Source organism: Musa acuminata, chromosome BXJ1-8 (genome assembly GCF_036884655.1).
Source record: "Musa acuminata AAA Group cultivar baxijiao chromosome BXJ1-8, Cavendish_Baxijiao_AAA, whole genome shotgun sequence".
Classification (NCBI taxonomy): domain Eukaryota; kingdom Viridiplantae; phylum Streptophyta; class Magnoliopsida; order Zingiberales; family Musaceae; genus Musa; species Musa acuminata.
Window position 1 is genome coordinate 46502882 of NC_088334.1, and position 15568 is coordinate 46518449.

Here is a 15568-nt window from a genome sequence, read left to right on the forward strand (position 1 = left end):
ATTATATTTATATATATTATTCTTGTGTGGACTGTATATTACATTCTTCATGCTTTAATCATCATTCTACATGTGTTTTATATGCTGATGACAAAAAATTGCTCTCCTTCAAGTTCTAAATAGTCAAATGACCTCTTTTCAGTCATGTAATAATGCGACGGTACCCAAAAATCCAAAAATAAATCGAATTAATTTTGCCAAATCCATCAAGTTTGACCATATCACCTGTGTAGGAACATGTTATGGCTTTTAGAGGATGGCCAATGAGGCATCGAGCCTCCCCCCTCGGCATGTGGCCCTGTGCAAAAGCAATCCACTCCAAAAAGACCCTTCTTTCTGTTGTGCTCTCCACGCCAAAGACCACACATTGGCAATAGATTATTATCAATCCATGTAAATCTCTCTCGTGCATGCCTACCAGCTGCAATGTTCCCCCACTCGGATAACAGCGAACTGCTGCTTTTGCACGGACTCCATTTGTTTTAGCTCTCGTTCCAAGGTAGAGGAAGCGGCGAGAGAGAGTTTAGTGGACTACGGAAGCAGGAGCGCAGGATGTGTGTTCCCAAAGAGAAGGTTAAGGAAACAAGTACGAAGCCTTGTTTGATCTCATTCTTTATGTTTCATTGCTGCAATTAACACTTCTATCATCCAACCACCAGCTGAGACGCTGGCGTCAAAGTGGTTCTGCCCATGACACCGGCAATGGAGGCAACCCCCGTCTTTGGGTTGCTCCTCTTTTCATTGTTTGGCCATTGCTTCTTGTTTTCTCTTTAGTTCAAATCCTCTGAATACTTTTATTTTTTTAATGTGATCTCTCTTCTTTATGAATTATTGGATTTTTAGACCTATCGTCCTTCAAACCTCGTCTGCTCGGGTGAAGAGAAAGCAAGACATCCCCATCAACTACTGGACTCTGATCTGCCAGTATTCAATCGAGCAAGCATGCAATGGCGGAACACGAATCTTTGGACTAGTGTGGCAATTACATTGCTCGCAACACACACAGCATATGAATCGATGAATTAGAAATCTCAAAGCTTTCCAATGGAGAAGGCGCGCAGGATCAGTATGGCCTGCTGCACTTCAGATACACGATTGATTTCTAATGGCCCAGCACGACCAGTTCCTGATCGAATCCATGGAACACTTCGGGGTCGTCCTCGCCCACGTGATGCTGCTCGTTGAGGGCCGCCGCGTTCGCATGGAAGTCGGTGCTCTTGATGGTCATCCCATCCGCTCCCAATGCGACGACGTCACCCGCGACGACGTCGGTTTTCATCAACAGCATGCACGCGAGCATCGCGAGGATTACTGTCGCGCGAAGGGAGGCCATGGCATGCGTCGCCGTCGGTCGAGCCGGTGCGCAAGACGAAGAAACAAAGGCCAGCGGACGGACGGACGGAGGAAGGGATGGAAGGAGGAAGGGGAGCGAAGGAAGCTATGTAAAGGGAAGGAAGCCATCATTTGCGGAGAGACTCTCGCTCGATCTCGCTTCAACCGTTCAACAAGTTTTGGAACGAGTCATAAGGCGTCCATGAAGCCTATTATTACGTGTTTTTTCTCTCTGCAGTTTTGGAATACTAATATTATATTTCAATTATAAGCCCACAAAAACTTTGCTCAAATAATACAACTGTCAGTGTAAACAACCTTGAGTCGTGGCCTCGAGGCCGATGCGGCTCGGTTTGAGTCCGGATGACAGGGTTCTTCCCGGGACGACGTTCGAGTCCACCGAGGCGATTGGGACGGTGTCGTTGTCTCCTCCGAGCAGGAACTCCTCGCCTTCGCGTCCTGCGGGGACCTTTGGTTTCGCCCCTACACAAAGGTCGGGTCGGGGTGCTCGGCCCAATCCCTCCGACGATCAAGTTAGTTGATGTGAAAGGGATTCAAATGAAGAAGTCTTTTTATGTGTCTCTTTTTTCTGCCTCCCTTTTTCGTTCGAAATGCGAGGGTATTTATAGGGAAGCTTACTGTTTTCTGATGTGCCCGCCTACAGGGGGCAGGCTAGTAGCGTCTGACATTGGTGTTGGCATGGCGTGAAGAACCGAGCCTGAGCAGGCGTTAATGCATCTCGGCCGACGTTCTGGTCCGTTTGACCAGGAGCTGTCGCATCGATCGAGGCATGAGGCGTCATCTGACGTCAACCGAGTCCTATCATAATTACTATCCTCATCATATTCCCCCCCCCCCCCCCCCGGAAAGAAGCTATGCGTCGGTCGTTATAACGAGAGTCCGAGGCATGGCTTCAACTTTCAGGTGGGCTGGCCGCGTAGGTGTGTCTCGGGAGCAGGAAACCGAGGAGCACGACGCAGGCGGGCTGGCCGCGTAGGTATGTCTCGGGAGCAGGAAGCCGAGGAGCACGACGCAGGCGGGCTGGCCGCGCAGGTGTGCCTCGGGAGCAGGAAGCCGAGGAGCACGACGTAGGCGGGCTGGCCGCGCAGGTGTGCCTCGGGAGAAGGAAGCCGAGGAGCACGACGTAGGCGGGCTGGCCGCGCAGGTGTGCCTCGGGAGTAAGAAGCCGAGGAGCACGACGTAGACGGGTTGGCCGCGCAGGTATGTCTTGGGAGCAGGAAGCCGAGGAGCACGACGCGGGCGGGCAAACCACGCAGGTGTGGTCTCGGGCATCGTGCGGCCGAGTAGCACGACGCAGGCGGGCAAACCGTGCAGGTGTGGTCTCGGGCATCGTGCGACCGAATAGCATGACGCGGGCGGGCAAACCGCGCAGGTGTGGTCTCGGGCATCGTGCGACCGAGGGACACGAATCAAGCAGGCAGGCCGCGCTGAGGTGGACTTGGGTAGTCTACAACCGAGCCGTGTAGATACAGAAGGGGGTTAGGCTGGAGCTAACCACGAGCCGGGAGGCAGTCAGGTAGATACTAAGCCTTTGCTCGGAAGAGACTGAGGCAGGGCCTAGATTCCTTTTACGAGGACTATATCGGATAGCCACCGCGAGTGCTTGACTTCTTCTATGGAACCCGCTGCCAGAAGTTGTCCCTTCTCCTCACGGCCGCGCAGGCCTCCGTCGCGATGTACCGGTTAGCCCGCTGGAGCATCTCTGATACTGTGGTGGGAGGTCGCTCTGCGAGAGACCAGAGAAATCTGGAAGGTCGCAGGCCTATCATAAACGCCTACACTAACAGAGAGGGGTGAGTGTTCGGCAAACCCCGGATTTGCGTGGCAAAACAATCCACAAAATGTGAGAGAGGCTCGTCCTCCCTTTGTTTAAGTCCGAGGAGTAGTGCCGCGGAAGGCTTCGGCCGTGCGTAGGCCAAGAAGTGGAGCTCGAAGTCCTTGACGAGTTAGTCAAAGGAAGCAATCGTTCCGGTCTTCAAGCCGCCATACTACGCGTGGGCCGGCCCTTTCAGAGTAGTGGGGAATGCTCTGTACATCATGGCATCCGAGGCTCCGTATAGCGCCATTTGGGTGCGAAAAGCAGCTACGTGGTCCGCTGGGTCAGTGGAACTATCATAAGCGTCCAGGGAGGGGAGTCGGAAGTTCGGGGGGACTGCATGGTCCAGTATCTCGGGCATGAACGGGGGTCCCCAGTGTACATCCTCCCCAAACTCCCCCCTTGCCCTGCGGACCTCCCTCTGCACATCGTCGAGCTGCTGATTGATGAAGCGCAACTGGGTTCGCAGGAAATCTGCGGAATCCGAAGATAATGCTTCAGGTTTTGGGTGGCCTTTTGGGTCGACCGTCGCCTGTCCTCCAAGTGGGGGTAACGAGACCCGAGGCGAAGCAGGGAGTTCTCGAGATGGTGTGGGAGCCTGGATGGGTGGCTCCTGTTGCCGCAATGGTTGGACAGCCGAGGGGCGTGATGAACGGGAAACAAGGAGAATAATGGATTGCACCATATCGGTTAGAATTCGGACTTGATAGGTGAGGTCATGGAAGGCCTCGGACGACACAGGCGACGGGGCTGCGGGGGCTCCGTCAGGCGACAACAGGCCCGGATCATTAAATATCCGCCAATAGCGCTCTGAAATCGTGGCGGGCCATTTGTCATGAGGTCCTCTAACCGGGGGGTGTTCCCCCGAAGCTCCGACCGGGTGTGATCCCGCAACCACGGGCTCGTCAAAGCAGTCCTTATGATCCCTCGACATTCCGGGGGCCCTTCCTTTAGCGCCAAAATGTTAGTGTAAACAACCTTGAGCCGTGGCCTCGAGGCCGACGTGGTTCGGTTCGGGTCTGGATGACGGGGTTCTTCCCGGGACGGCGTTTGAGTCCACCGAGGCGGTCGGGACGGTATCGTTGTCTCCTCCGAGCAGGAACTCCTCGCCTTCGCATCCTGCGGGGACCTTTGGCTTTGCCCCTGCACAAAGGTCGGGTCGGGGTGCTCGGCCCGACCCCTCCGACTATCAAGTTAGTTGATGTGAAGGGGATTCAAATGAAGAAGTCTTTTTGTGTGTCTCTTTTTTCTCCCCCCCTTTTCCATTCAGAATGCGAGGGTATTTATAGGAATGCTTACTGTTTTCTGATGTGCCCGCCTGCAGGGGGTAGGCTAGTAGCGTCTGACATTGGTGTTGGCGTGGCATGAAAAACTGAGCCTGAGCAGGCGTTAATGCGCCTCGGTCGACGTTCTGGTTCGTTTGACCAAGAGCTGTCGCATTGATCGAGGCGTGAGGCATCATATGACGTCAGCCGAGTCCTATCATAATTACTATCCTCATTAACAACTCAAAGATTTCTCTCCATCTAAATATTAGATATAATAAGTCTGGGTTTGTGCCGTACTGCATCCTCCAACTGTGACATCTGGTTATAATAAGTCTGCGTCTTCTCTATTTTTTTATACAACTAATGGTAACTATTTTATCTTTCTAATTATTACATGTAAGTACATTTTATTTAAGATACTATTTTAAATAATTTCATCTTATTTTATCCTCTATCAAATATTAAAATATTTTTTCTTTCTTAATAATACCATACATCTACTTCAACATTTTTATCTTATTATAAAAAAAAATTGTATATCCATATGATTTCTTAATTGTCTAACACTCCAAATTATAACTACCTATTTTTTATAAATGTATATTTATTATTAATTTAAAAATATGTTTTAGTTACTGATATTTTCTTTTCTTATAATAATTTAGTGAGAATTTTATCCGATATGTGTGTTCTCGTGTGGATCTTTTGCCTTACGATAATCAATTAGAGGATGGAGAGCACACATCTAATTTTTCTTACCAAATATTTTCTAATATAAGAGAAGGTTTAGGTTCGATTTTGGTGGAGTTATTAAGTTTTTATAATTTACTTATGTCTAAAATAATCTCAATATTTTAAAAATCGTAGCATATAAATTCCTTATATTTAATCTAAGTTAATAGATGTTAGAATATATTGAGTGGTAATAAATTATTAATATACTAATATATATAATTTAAGTTAAAAAAATGATAATAGGTGGATTTGAAAACGTGGATCAGCTGCGTAATTAACCCTGTGAATGTGAGCTAGGAGATGCTAGTCTTCACAACAAAGTGCTCCCATGCCTTCCACTTTCCTTGTATTACTACCCATGTTAAGAGTCTCATCTGCTTTGCCTCCTGACACCATGCACCCTTTCTTTCCGCGCTCCACCATCGAGAAGATGATACTTTGGGCAAGGGGCAATGGGAGAGATGGAGAACTAGAACCCGAATAGAAGCACTACCAATGACGACAATTAAAAAACCAACAAATGTGGGGAATGATAGTTGGGGGAGAACAAAGTGGCTACTCTCGTCACTACTATTGTTGTTGCTAAGGTCTATGACGACGACAAATCACTGCTACTTATGTCAAAGCCCAACCAAGGAGGTGGCATATGGTTCAATCCTTATACCAAAAACAACATACAAGAACAAGAATAAGGAAACTTACAACGACAACAAAGAGATAAAAGATGTAGAATGAGAGGACGAGTTCTATGGGCTCCTTGCGGCCCCTCGTGCTCGATTTGCTAGCTGCACTAACGGAGGAGTCCTTTGTTGGCCGACACTGAGGTCCAGGGATGGTGGCATCCTTATGAGCGGAGGCACCAAAGCTACATGGTTTCTCTCAAGGTGAAAAGCACCACCAATATGATCCTTTGCCCCTCTTCGTGCCTCAATTGATCCGATGGCAATGCTGGACATAAGCTAAGGCATGAAAAAGAAGAAGTTTCATATGCCGAAGCACGCAATGCGACTAGTGATTTCCTCTTTGGGCTCTAGGGACCGACTCTCCATTATGATCTTTTTGATGAGGCTTCTCCTGCTACGATGGATGTGGAGAAAGACTAGTGCACAACCCATCGAATCATGGAAAGATTAGTTTTAAAAAAAGATTAATTAGCTAATCAGTTATTATGAATAATTTATTAGTGAATCAATTTTTTTTAACTTAAATTATATTTATTATTATATTAATAATTTATTATGAATAAGTATATCATGAGAAATTTATATGTTATATTTTTAAAAATATAAAAAATATTTTATAAGTGAATAAATTATAAAATTTAAGAGATCGATGATTAAAATTATAAAGATTAAAAATGGACCTTTAAGCCGACATGTATTTTATCACAGCCGCTGAGTACCAATCTTCCCACATTTGACCCATTCTGCTATCACCCACATCACTGTCTTCGTCAGTCATTCACACAGAAACCTTGTGGGAGTCTTCAAGTTTGAATCAGTACACTGATTCATCCCATCCCGAAAGAGCATGAAATCAGCAGCTGTCATGATTTAAACTTCTCCACAAACTCCATATTAAATTATAATAAGTAGACTGACTCCAATCTTTAAGCTACAGTACTGACTTCAACCATCTCAAGTCACAATACAACCTCTGCTCTTCCACAGCCTACTACTACGTGTTTCAACCTTCAATGAAGGTCTGCATCAGCACTGTCCCCAAAGCCATCGGCCTTTGTCAGCCATTGGACCTATTTCCTATTTAACATCCCACAACTCTGCCCTCTCCCAATGCAAACCACCCAAGACAATGCACAAAGCTGTAGCCTATTAATAATGCTAATGTTACGGGTGCCTCACCAAGTACATCAGAGCTACCAGTCCTTGTTTCCAGCCACCCACCCTTCCTCCGATCTCCCCCACCAAACCCCAAAGCCAAGGGAATCATCGTTCTTCTTCTCCTTTCTCTCTTTCTTCTCTTAGCTTTCTTCGCAGTGGGAGCATAAAAAAGCCGTCTTTTGCTTGTTTTACTGGCAAGGAGATGAAGAAGCTTGGCAACGGGAAAGGGCGGAGGGTTCACCCTGTCCCACCGCCGGGGGCGGCGCTCCCGGCAGCGGTGATGGCCCTGGCGGCGGTTCTCACCGCAGAGGATCAGGAGGTGCTGGCGTACTTGCTCTCCGGCGGCAGCGGGAGGTGGAGGGAGCAGCGACGGCGGCGGGCGCACCCTCCGGAGCTGGAGTGCGGATGCTTCGGGTGCTACAAGAGCTTCTGGGCCCGGTGGGACGCGTCGCCGAACCGGCACGTCATCCACCGCATCATCGACGCCGTCGAAGAGAGCCTGGAGGCCAGGGAGTGCGACCGCGGGGGAGGAGGCCGCCGCCGCAGGCGGAGCGGCCGCGGCGGGAACAAAGGCGCCATCTTGGCGCCGAACGCGACGGCGGTGGCGGAGGCGGAGGAGGCGGCGGACAGCTTGAGAGTCGAGGGGAAGGGGTCCCCGGCACTGAACGCAGAACACTTCCCGCATGATGATGGTGATGACTATGACGACGATGATGACGAGGATGAGGATGATGAGCATGATGATGAGGAGGAGCAAGAAATGAACGAGAGCAACAACAACAACAACAACAAGAGCAAGAACTCCGTGAGAAGATTTATGAGTTTTATTGGGGAAACAGTGTGGGGAGTTTGGAATTGAATGAAAGAAGAGATGGAGATAAAAAAGAAATGCTTTTTGGGAGATCGGAAAGGTTAGTTTGATGTTCTCTCTCTCTCTCTCTCTCCTTTTTGAGTGCTCTCGTTTCTTTGGTAGGGAAAGACGCTCCTAATCTCTCTGCTTCTGTTGTATATTTTCCTTTGTTGTAATGAGAAATCAGCCTTTCTCAGCAACAACTACTGCATGTAAAAAGAGCACAAGAAAAGAATTATGGTAGCTCCTTGCTTCCCTCTGATGTTTGCATGTATATGATCTCATTCCATTTCAATTTTCTGTTCTCTTTGATTTAGAGAAGAAGTTCAATCCTGGAAGCAGATTATAGGAGAGTATTACCATGTTCTGTAATCACGCATTCAAAGCTGTCTTCAGATATTATTCTGCTTTCCTTTTCTATTAGTGTTGTCTGTGTGTGACAAGTGGGATCTGTGTGATACGGTTCCTCGAGCATTTGTGGCTTCTGCGTTGGACGCCGGTACTGTCGGAGCCGTGTAATCCAATGCGTCTCTTGCTACATAGCTTCGTATGGACTTTGTTGAGCACCAGATGATCACCAAAGCCGCAAAGCTTTCGTCTTCATTTCTTAGTCGACCTGCCGTGGCAATTGTTCTCCTCAATTATTTCCCTCTTTGGGCTTCTTTTCACAGAGCTCTTACCTTCACAAACAATACTCCTCCGTTTGTTGTCTTTGGTAGAAAGCGAACAGAGAGAGGGCGAGCGGCGCAAAGCACTAGGACTGGCGAGCATTGGGTGCTTTGGTAATGCCAAAAGAGGGACAGGCCAATTCTTTAGCAGCTTTTCCTAGTTTCCAGGCCGGGGTTGGCGTACCCAAAGCATGTCCTGTATCCTTTTGATCTTTGTTTGCTAGTGTTTGTGCAGTGACTACTCTGTTTCCTGTGGATTCATTTCGGTAACGCTCCTTCCGTAGGTGTAAATTCATCTCGCGGTCCATTTCTGGTCTGTCATGTGAGGTGGAGAGTTGGCGTAGAAGAGACATAAGCTTGACGAGACAGTAGGCAAAGATTGATGCAAATCTAAGAATGATTCAGATTCTGCTGCTACAAAATGAGTGGAAACTAAGCAGACGTCATTATCGGAGCAATCTTCCCTGTTCATCGGGAGATGCAGAGCATCCATCCTGGGGGACATTACTTGCCACCTACACATCTTCCTTCGTCGTGCCTCTCTCCTCTCTTTGCCACCATGAAAGCGATCTCTCGGAGACCTACGGACGCATCAATCCGCGAGCTTTCTCGCAAAAGCCGTCCATTAGATGGCTGGATGAGTCATTTTTCCGTGTCCTCTTCCTTCAGATTTGTGTGTTAGGTCGTAAAGAAGACACGATTGTAAAGTAGCTGAGTCACTGGTCGCATGAAATGCTGATCATTGCTTGCATCTGAAGTAACACAAATGCCATCGTCATTCAAGAAATAGCCGACGAGCTGATATCGGATTGTGTACGTGATGCAATCTGGAGATATGTGGGCTTGGTTGGAAGGCTAAAGAGACTGAGAGGCCCATTCTGTCTTGGTTGGCTTAGCATCCTTCTGCAAGCTTTATTTCCTCAGAATCTGCTGCCTTGATAGAAATCTTCATGATCTAATTTTCATATCAAAATTTTCATATCACTTGCTAAGAATAATTAGTAGTAAATTCAAACCAAAAATTATGTTGACTTGATTACTCTAGACAAAGAAAAAAAAAAGATGAGCGATTATTAGTTTCAAGAAAATTAGATTCAGTTGATTAATTTCTCACCAAATCCTCTTGGGAATTGTGCGACCATCACACGCCCCCATGTCGTCTCTTCCAAATCCCATCGCCATAAACAATTGAAACCATTCATTATATATAAAGCTCAAGTCTTGGTTCCGTTTACGTGTTCTTTCCAATGTCTTCGATCCACCATTGTAAGATCAAAGCTTTTCTAAGTACATATATTTGTTGATTAGATTGTTGAGTGGGTGATGGAGTGGTTGACAAAAAGGAGGAGTTTGAGAACCATTGCTTGCTTATAAGTCAATTCCTTCAATTGTACATCAAACACTGCAAGCTTCCTTCAATTATGATCACTAGCAACAAATCATGGCCGATATTTTCGCCCGACTTGTCTGTGTTCCTTATGTGCCATCCTATTAGTTAATGTAGTCACGGATAATGATCGCATTTGGACATTTATTTGTCATCGATAATTTTAATTTATATATATAACATGTTACAATATTTATAAAGTAATTACATTAATTTAATTCAAAAGTAGAATATAAATAGTGTGTTTAATATAGTTGTCATGACTGAAATAGAAGAACAAATGGTTTTCTCATAGATCAAAATGGATATTTTAAAGCCATCAAAAGTTATTCTTTCATAGGGGAAGAGGAGAAGACTATAGAAAGAATTTATCAATGGTAAAAATAGGATGACTCGAGGAAGAGAAGACATGAGAAGCCACGGGGTATAGAAGAATGATAATCGAAACAAGATAAAGAGGTAGAATGATAATACGAGGAGGCAAAAAGAAATGATCCAAGGAAGAGAGAGCAATAGGATGAGAAAGGTTGTTTCTTTTACCTTAATCATAATTCAAATTTGATGTAAACATCTTTGAAAATAAATAATAAGGAAGTTCTAAGTTATATTTATGTAATGTTTGTGTACATTAAAATAACTAGATTAATTTTATCTAATATAGTCGGTTCATGCTGTCTGTTGGAACACTAATCTTAGATCAATCAATAGATTGGTTCTTGATTTTCTTAGTTTTGATAGTTATTGAAAAAATTATATAAATTACTATTATGTTATTTTTTATTTTAGGGTTTTTAAGTCTAATTTTGTATATTTTTTATAGCTAAAATCATTTCTTTCGAGCTGTTGATTTAGTATGGTTTTATCTGTCATGATCAAGTCGGCACTAAGAGGGGGGAGTGAATTAGTGCTTTCGTTAGAAACTTCAGTTTTGAAAAATCTTCATTCGATGAAAAACCATATCGGAAAGATGTTAACTTAAAAGCGTACGGAAGCATAGTGAATAAGTAAAGCAGTTTGCTATGAAAGTAACGAGCTTAAAGTAAATGCAAACCGAGTTTTATAGTGGTTCAATCGTCATGACCTACATCCACTCTTGATTCCTCTTCCGTCGAGGCCACCGACATCCACTAACGATCTTCCTTTAATGGGCGAAGATCAACTACCCTCACAATTCGATTCTCCTTTTGATAGACTCAGGAGAAATCCTTTACACCCCCACTCACTCATCTCTTACACAGAAATCAACCTTGGACTAGAGGAGAACTCTTACAAGATTATAATAGAATTTTTTCTTATTTTTGTTCTTAGTTCTTGTGTAATCTGAGCAGGGTTGAGAGGGTTATTTATAGGCTCTGAGTGGATTCAAACTTGAAGCAAAAAAGATAGATCACTCCTGCTTTAATCGATTTATCTTTTTTGATCAAAGCTAGTCCTACGTCATTTAAATGCATATTAGATCACAAACACATCAATTGATTTTATCCGAGATTTAACATTGTCGGAATATCAAATAGAACTTATACATTATTGTTTAATAGAAATTAGGGTTGATTTAGGTCAAATGACTTATAGATGTACAATTGACACGACACGAAGTCTTTTGCCAACACATCGATTGATCCTTCGGCCCGACGCCCAATCTTCTGACATGTTTGCTCTGGCCCAACATTTGATTCCTCCTGCTTTAATCGATTCATCTTTTTTGATCGAAGCTAGTCCTACGTCACTTAAATGCATATTAAATCACAAACACATCAATTGATTTTATCCGAGATTCAATATTGTCAGGTTTAACATATATCAAATATAACTTATATATTATTTAATAGAAATTAGGATTGATTTAGGTCAAATGACTAATTTGCTAGGTAGGCCAAGCCTAAATTAAGACATAATAATTGTTTTAAGAGGTTTATGAAATTATACTATATATTTTAAATCATTATATAGAAATTTTGATTTATCTTGAGTTAACTGGATGGTTTACTCATATTATCATTATACATTTTTTTATGACATACATGAGCTTGATGTATAAAAATAAGAGAAAATGTGTAACCTTCTTACCTTAAAATGGTTGTGATCCATGTGAATGTCTTATACGATTTCCTTTACATGATTCATTATGAATTAATTATCTCTTACCGTAGGTTGGACTCTAACCAGCTGTCTTACCACCCAAAGGCTGTCCCTTCTCTCTCTCTCTCTCTCCCCTTGGAAGTTAACAGCAAGCAAACCAAGAAAGGTCGTCAACATGGCAATAAAAGAGAAAACAGAGGGTAACATCTCACTGGTTGTTGCCAAAGCAAGCGCACATTCATGCCTTAATGTCTCGTTCCGTCGCCACCCACCAAAGATTGCATCTTTCTATATAATCTGTGATGGTGTGTGTTTCCCAAATTAAGGGGAACCAAAAGCAGCTCACCTGTGTGTGAATCCCCTCCATTGCTTCTTCCCTCATCCATACGTAGATTCCCGACCGAGCGCCGGAAGCAGAGCAGGACGATGGGGCGACACGCCGACGCCGGAGCAGACGCCCGGCCGCTCCTGACCTCGGAGTCTTACGCGCGGTGCCCTTCGCGCCGCGACGATGACCTCCGCAACTTCCGCTCCTGTCTCCGCTGGCTCTGCCTCGACCAGTCCGGCAGCGGTTACCGCGCCGCCGTCTCCTGGGCCGTTTTTCTCCTGCTCGCCGTGGCCGTCCCTGCCGTGTCCCACTTCGTGCTCGCCTTCCGCCCCCAACGCCGTCCTTACGACCTCGTCGTCCAGCTGTCCCTCACCGCCGCCTCCGCCCTCTCCTTCCTTACCCTCTCCTCCGTCACCCGCAGCTACGGTCTCCGCCGCTTCCTCTTCCTCGACAAGCTGCCCGGCGAGACCGACCGCGTCCGCCTCGGCTATACCTTCGAGCTCAACCAATCCTTCCGCCTCCTCTCCTGCTTCGTCGCCCCCTGCTTCGCCGCCGAGGTCGCCTACAAGCTCTGGTGGTACATTTCCGGCGCCGGCCGCATCCCCTTCGTGGGGAACCCCCTGCTGAGCTACTGCGTCTCGTGCGCGCTCCAGCTGGCGTCCTTGATCTACCGGATCTCCAGCTTCTTCCTCTCCTGCGTGCTCTTTAGGCTCATATGCCACCTCCAAATCCTGAGGCTGGAGGACTTCGCGGCGGTGTTCCGAGGGGAATCGGAGGTCGAAGCAGTGCTGCGAGAGCATCTCCGGTTGAGGAGGCAGCTCAAAGTAATCAGCCACAGGTTTCGGGTGTTCATATTGGCAGGGTTGATAATGGTCACGGCCAGCCAGTTCGCCGCCACCCTGGTGACTCTCCGGCCACACTCCGACGATAATCTTTTCAACACTGGAGAACTCGCGGTGAGCCTTCCAAGTCCTCATTTTGCTTCTTCGAATTAAGCATTGGAGCTAAAGAATTAACCCAAACGAAGAACAGATATTACACAGATAGTTTTAATTGAACACTGTGAACTATAGCATGATTAAAATTCATGATATGCTCAGATACCGCGATATATATGTTGATTGGACGATCAATAATCCTAAAAACTTTTAGGAAAGGGCACAATATATTTATAAGCTTTGACAAGATTAATGCTTTTAACTTTGGTCCACAACACTAGAAACAAAGTTACATTAGCGTCTACAAAGTAAAGTGATGATAGAAATTGGAAAAGCATATGATATAAGGATGCGAAATTTGACAAACTTTTCATAGACTATAAAAGTTTGTCACAAAGGTAAAATGAGGTCGGCCGACATCTCTGAATTGTCACATACATACCAAATGAGACAAGAAAACCTATTCCCTCTTGTCTTTGCTATCTAATAGGATTGAACCTTAATTAAATCTTACAAATTCTTCCTTCTCGAGGAACATCATTTCCATGAAACGCTGCTGCTTATTTATCGAAATGCCAATCTGATTTATAACTGAAGCCCTTATTTTCCGACATGGTTTAGTTCTCACTTGATTCTATCATGGTAGTATAATTTGTGTCGATCATCAAATTCTTTAATGATAGTTAGTCCATGCATTCCTGACTGGAATTTCCAAACAGTACCAATGTATATCTCAACCTAATCTTTTGTCCATGGTTTGATATCATCTACATTTCTTTATATATGTTCATTGCAAGAATAAGCAGAACGTGTGCTCTGGATCTCAGAGTGTTTCCAAGATGTCAGAAGATGTCATTGTGATATCATGAAATAAGGACTGAGAAATCTTGCACTATTTTCTGCTGTGTAGGAAAAATTATGAATTGAATTCCATGATAACCCTCACATGCTTGTTTATTAAATGGGATTTTAAAGCATTTGCTTCTTACCCCCTTCAGAGTTTTTAATCAGCATCATTGAACTTAAATTTTCCCCTTTCCCCCTAATTCGCAGTTGTGCTCAATTGTGCTCGTGACCGGACTGCTTATATGCTTACGTAGCGCTGCAAAAATCACACACAAAGCTCAAGCACTCACAGGCCATGCTGCAAAATGGCACGTCTGTGCTACTATTGACTCATATGCCGTAGACCTCGAGACAACTTCTACCATTGCTCTTGACACCAATCATGTATCACCTGAAAATGATGCTGACACAGATGATGAAGAAGCCAGTGATATAGATGAATTAATATGTACAAAGATTGTACATACTCATGTGAATACCATGGCCTTCCAAAAGAGACAAGCACTAGGTGAGCACCGAAGTAGTCTTACTCTCGAAACAAAAAAATTCTAAATGCTTTAAGCAGATGATATGAACCTTGTCTTATCGTGACATGGTTAATCATTCTAAATTGTTTTTTCTTATGTTGCAGTCACATATTTGGAGAACAACAGAGCAGGGATTACCATATTTGGCTTCACGGTGGACCGGGCATGGCTCCATACCATATTTATGCTTGAAATAACTCTATTTTTGTGGCTTCTTGGGAAGACAGTCGGGATATCGTAGAGCTACTTGTGATTCCACTCGTATAGCGATGTAGATTCTTGACCCCTAGTCTGACTTGTGACTCAATTTCGTACCTCTCTCAATCAAAAGCCGCTTGAGGGGCTTTATATATTGCATGAACAGGTTTCTATCTCTGTCTGGACTTCTTGCAGAGCCTACGATATTTGGGTACGACTTTATTTGTGTTTACAATTCTAGTGTTCTAAGCTACTGTTGTTTGCATGTTAATTGCCGTATCAGATCTGTAAGGTTTTTGTTCTTCTCTTGTTGTAATCGTTGTCCTTTACATTTGCTTGTCACACAATATATTGCTACTCTGATCTGTGGGAGTGACCCAAAACCATTGAAGTGCAGCTTTTGGTCATGTGTTCATTCCATTGACGCACTTTCCTTGTTCAGAACCCGTGTATTCGTATCCGATATGTGTGTAGAAACAAATAGCATACACTGTGGTTTTGTATTCATTTGCAATGATAAGAACTTGTCTGATATCTTTGGGATACTCGCTTTGTTTGCATGATCATTCATCAACAGTTAATCTTAACTGCAAGGTTGGGTTGGGCATCTTATGTTGCTGTCACACTCAACGCAACTTGAAGTTGATTATGCTGAAATGTTTTATCAGGAAAAAAATGGAGAAACCAGCAAAATGCCTAGTATTGATGAATGATCAAATTGAACAATCAAGTAG

At 44.7% G+C, this 15568-nt stretch overlaps 2 protein-coding genes across 2 annotated transcripts; both read left to right on the plus strand.

Annotated features, from left to right (window-relative positions):
• Positions 1-7215: 7215 nt before the first annotated feature.
• On the plus strand, positions 7216-7872 carry LOC135680414 (uncharacterized). The gene has a single exon (XM_065194295.1). It carries the CDS (start codon positions 7216-7218, stop codon positions 7870-7872), a length of 657 nt encoding a protein of 218 aa, XP_065050367.1.
• A 4338-nt stretch (positions 7873-12210) lies between these two features.
• Positions 12211-15163, plus strand: LOC135588256 (uncharacterized). Its single transcript, XM_065080305.1, has 3 exons — positions 12211-13281; positions 14317-14617; positions 14741-15163. The coding sequence occupies exons 1-3, from the start codon at positions 12424-12426 to the stop codon at positions 14875-14877; spliced, it is 1296 nt and encodes a 431-aa protein (XP_064936377.1). The 5' UTR covers positions 12211-12423; the 3' UTR covers positions 14878-15163.
• The last annotated feature ends 405 nt before the right edge of the window (positions 15164-15568 follow it).

Coding starts and splice junctions, on each gene's coding strand:
- LOC135680414 (XM_065194295.1), top strand. CDS start 7,216: ATGAAGAAGCTTGGCAACGGGAAAGGGCGGAGGGTTCACCCTGTCCCA.
- LOC135588256 (XM_065080305.1), top strand. CDS start 12,424: ATGGGGCGACACGCCGACGCCGGAGCAGACGCCCGGCCGCTCCTGACC. Junction 13,282..14,316: donor TCAACACTGGAGAACTCGCG/GTGAGCCTTCCA, acceptor CCTAATTCGCAG/TTGTGCTCAATTGTGCTCGT. Junction 14,618..14,740: donor CCAAAAGAGACAAGCACTAG/GTGAGCACCGAA, acceptor CTTATGTTGCAG/TCACATATTTGGAGAACAAC.